The 2,100-nt window shown below is 37.3% G+C and overlaps 1 protein-coding gene across 1 annotated transcript; it reads left to right on the forward strand.

Annotated features, from left to right (window-relative positions):
* The first annotated feature begins 1,393 nt into the window (after positions 1 to 1,393).
* LOC108525297 (DPH3 homolog) lies at positions 1,394 to 2,012 on the forward strand. The gene is given in 1 exon segment (XM_017866318.1): positions 1,394 to 2,012. A coding segment is annotated over 1 exon segment (249 nt). The 3' UTR covers positions 1,643 to 2,012.
* Positions 2,013 to 2,100: the final 88 nt, after the last annotated feature.

The following is a 2,100-nucleotide window of genomic DNA, read 5'->3' on the forward strand; positions in this document are numbered from 1 at the left end:
TGAATTTTAAAATTATTTTTTCTAGTTCTGTGAAGAATGATGGTGGTATTTTGATGAAAATTACATTGAATTTGTAGATGGTTTTTGGCAGTATGGTCATTTTCACAATATTGATTCTGCCTATCCATGAACATGGAATGTATTTCCATTTGTTTGTGTCATCTATGATTTCTTCCAGTAGTGTTTTGTAGTTTTCCTTGTAGAGGTCTTTCACCTCCTTGGTTAGGTATATTCCTGATTTTTTTTTCAGCTATTGTAAAAGGGGTTGAGTTATTGATTTCATTCTCAGCTTAGATGCTGTTGGTGTATAAGAGAGCTACTGATTTTGTACACTGATTTTGTAACCTGAATCTTTGCTGAATTCATTTATCTAGGAGCTTTTGGAGGAGTCTTTAGGGATTTCTAGGTATATAATCATATCATCAGGAAACAGGCACAGTTTGACTTCCTCTTTACCAATTTGGATGCCCTTTATTTCTTTCTCTTGTCTGATTGCACTTCCAGTACTATGTTAAATAGAAAAGTACTGAGAGTGGGCATTTTGTCTTGTTCCAGTTCTCAGAGGGAATGCTTTAAACTTTTCCCCATTCCGTATTATGTCGGCTGTGGGTTTGTCATAGATGGCTTTTATTACATTGAGGTATGGCTCTTGTATGCTGATTTTGCTGAGGGTTTTAATCATAAAGCGATCCTGGATTTTGTTAAATGCTTTTCTGCATTTATTGAGATGATCATGTGATTTTCATTTTAAATTCTGTTTATGTGGTGTATCATATTTATTGACTTGTGTATTTTGAACCATCCCTGCATCTGTGGTATGAAACCTACTTGATCATGGTGGATTATCTTTTGATATGTTATTGGATTCAGTTAGCTAGTATTTCATTAAGGATTTATGCATCTATGTTCATCAGGGATATTGGTCTATAGTTTCCTTTTTTGGTTATGTCCTTCCCTGGTTTTAGTATTAGGGTGATACTGGCTTCATAGAATGATTTAGGTAGGATTCCCTCATTCTCTATCTTGTGGAATAGTGTCAATAAGATTGGACCAATTCTTCTTTGAACGTCTGGTAGAATTCATCTGTGAATCTATCTGATCCTGGACTTTTTTTTTGTAGGTAACTTTTATTACCATTTCAATCCTGTTGCTTGTTATTGGTCTTTCAGGTAACGTTAGAAACAAATGCTTGTTCCTCAATGACGCAAAGAAATAGCACTTGAACATAAATTTAATTTTCTCAGCAAGGCAATTTTACTTCTATAGAAGGGTGTGACTCACAGGTGGAGTAATGGTGAAAGCGTGCTTTAAAATGGAGAACAGGTCCAAGTTAGACGGTTGGAGCTGGTCTCGGACTGCCGGGGCGTCACCCCTTCAGCTACCCCTGCTGACCATGGCAGTGTTTCATGACGAGGTGGAAATCGAGGACTTCCAATAAGACGAGGACTCGGAGACGTATTTCTATCCCTGCCCATGTGGAGATAACTTCTCCATCACCAAGGAAGATTTGGAGAATGGGGAAGACGTTGCAACGTGTCCTAGCTGCTCTCTCATTATAAAAGTGATTTATGACAAAGATCAGTTTGTGTGTGGAGAAACAGTCCCAGCCCCTTCAGCCAACAAAGAATTAGTTCAATGCTGAAGAAGCCTTCAGGAATCCAAATCCTGAACAGTTGGAAATGAGCCCAGATAGAAGTATCAAATGCAGAGCTCCTGGCTTCACAGAGACAACCATTTGTGATTTGCTGTTCTGTGAGAGTGTGGATTCTTTCCATCAGCTGCTGAGTTCATCTTCAGGAAGCAAGTCCAGAACATGACATATCTGGATTTTGTGCTTAGAACCTTACACTGGAAGCATTCTTAATGAGCCATCTAAATTTAAAAGAAGATAATTTCAAAACAGTGCTTTCTTTCCCTTGGTTTCATCATTTTCATATTTTAAACCAAATTCCTTCAGTATCTGATAACAGCATCATCTACCTCAGTCATTAGGATTTCTTAATAAAAAAGAGATTGTAAAAAAAAAAGGAGAACAAAGAATAAGAGAGCTGAACATACAGACATACTGATTCTTTGAAAAGAAAACTTGGAGTTCACTAC

The sequence above is a fragment of the Rhinopithecus bieti genome, unplaced genomic scaffold (assembly GCF_001698545.2).
Source record: "Rhinopithecus bieti isolate Rb0 unplaced genomic scaffold, ASM169854v2 scaffold_33957, whole genome shotgun sequence".
Classification (NCBI taxonomy): domain Eukaryota; kingdom Metazoa; phylum Chordata; class Mammalia; order Primates; family Cercopithecidae; genus Rhinopithecus; species Rhinopithecus bieti.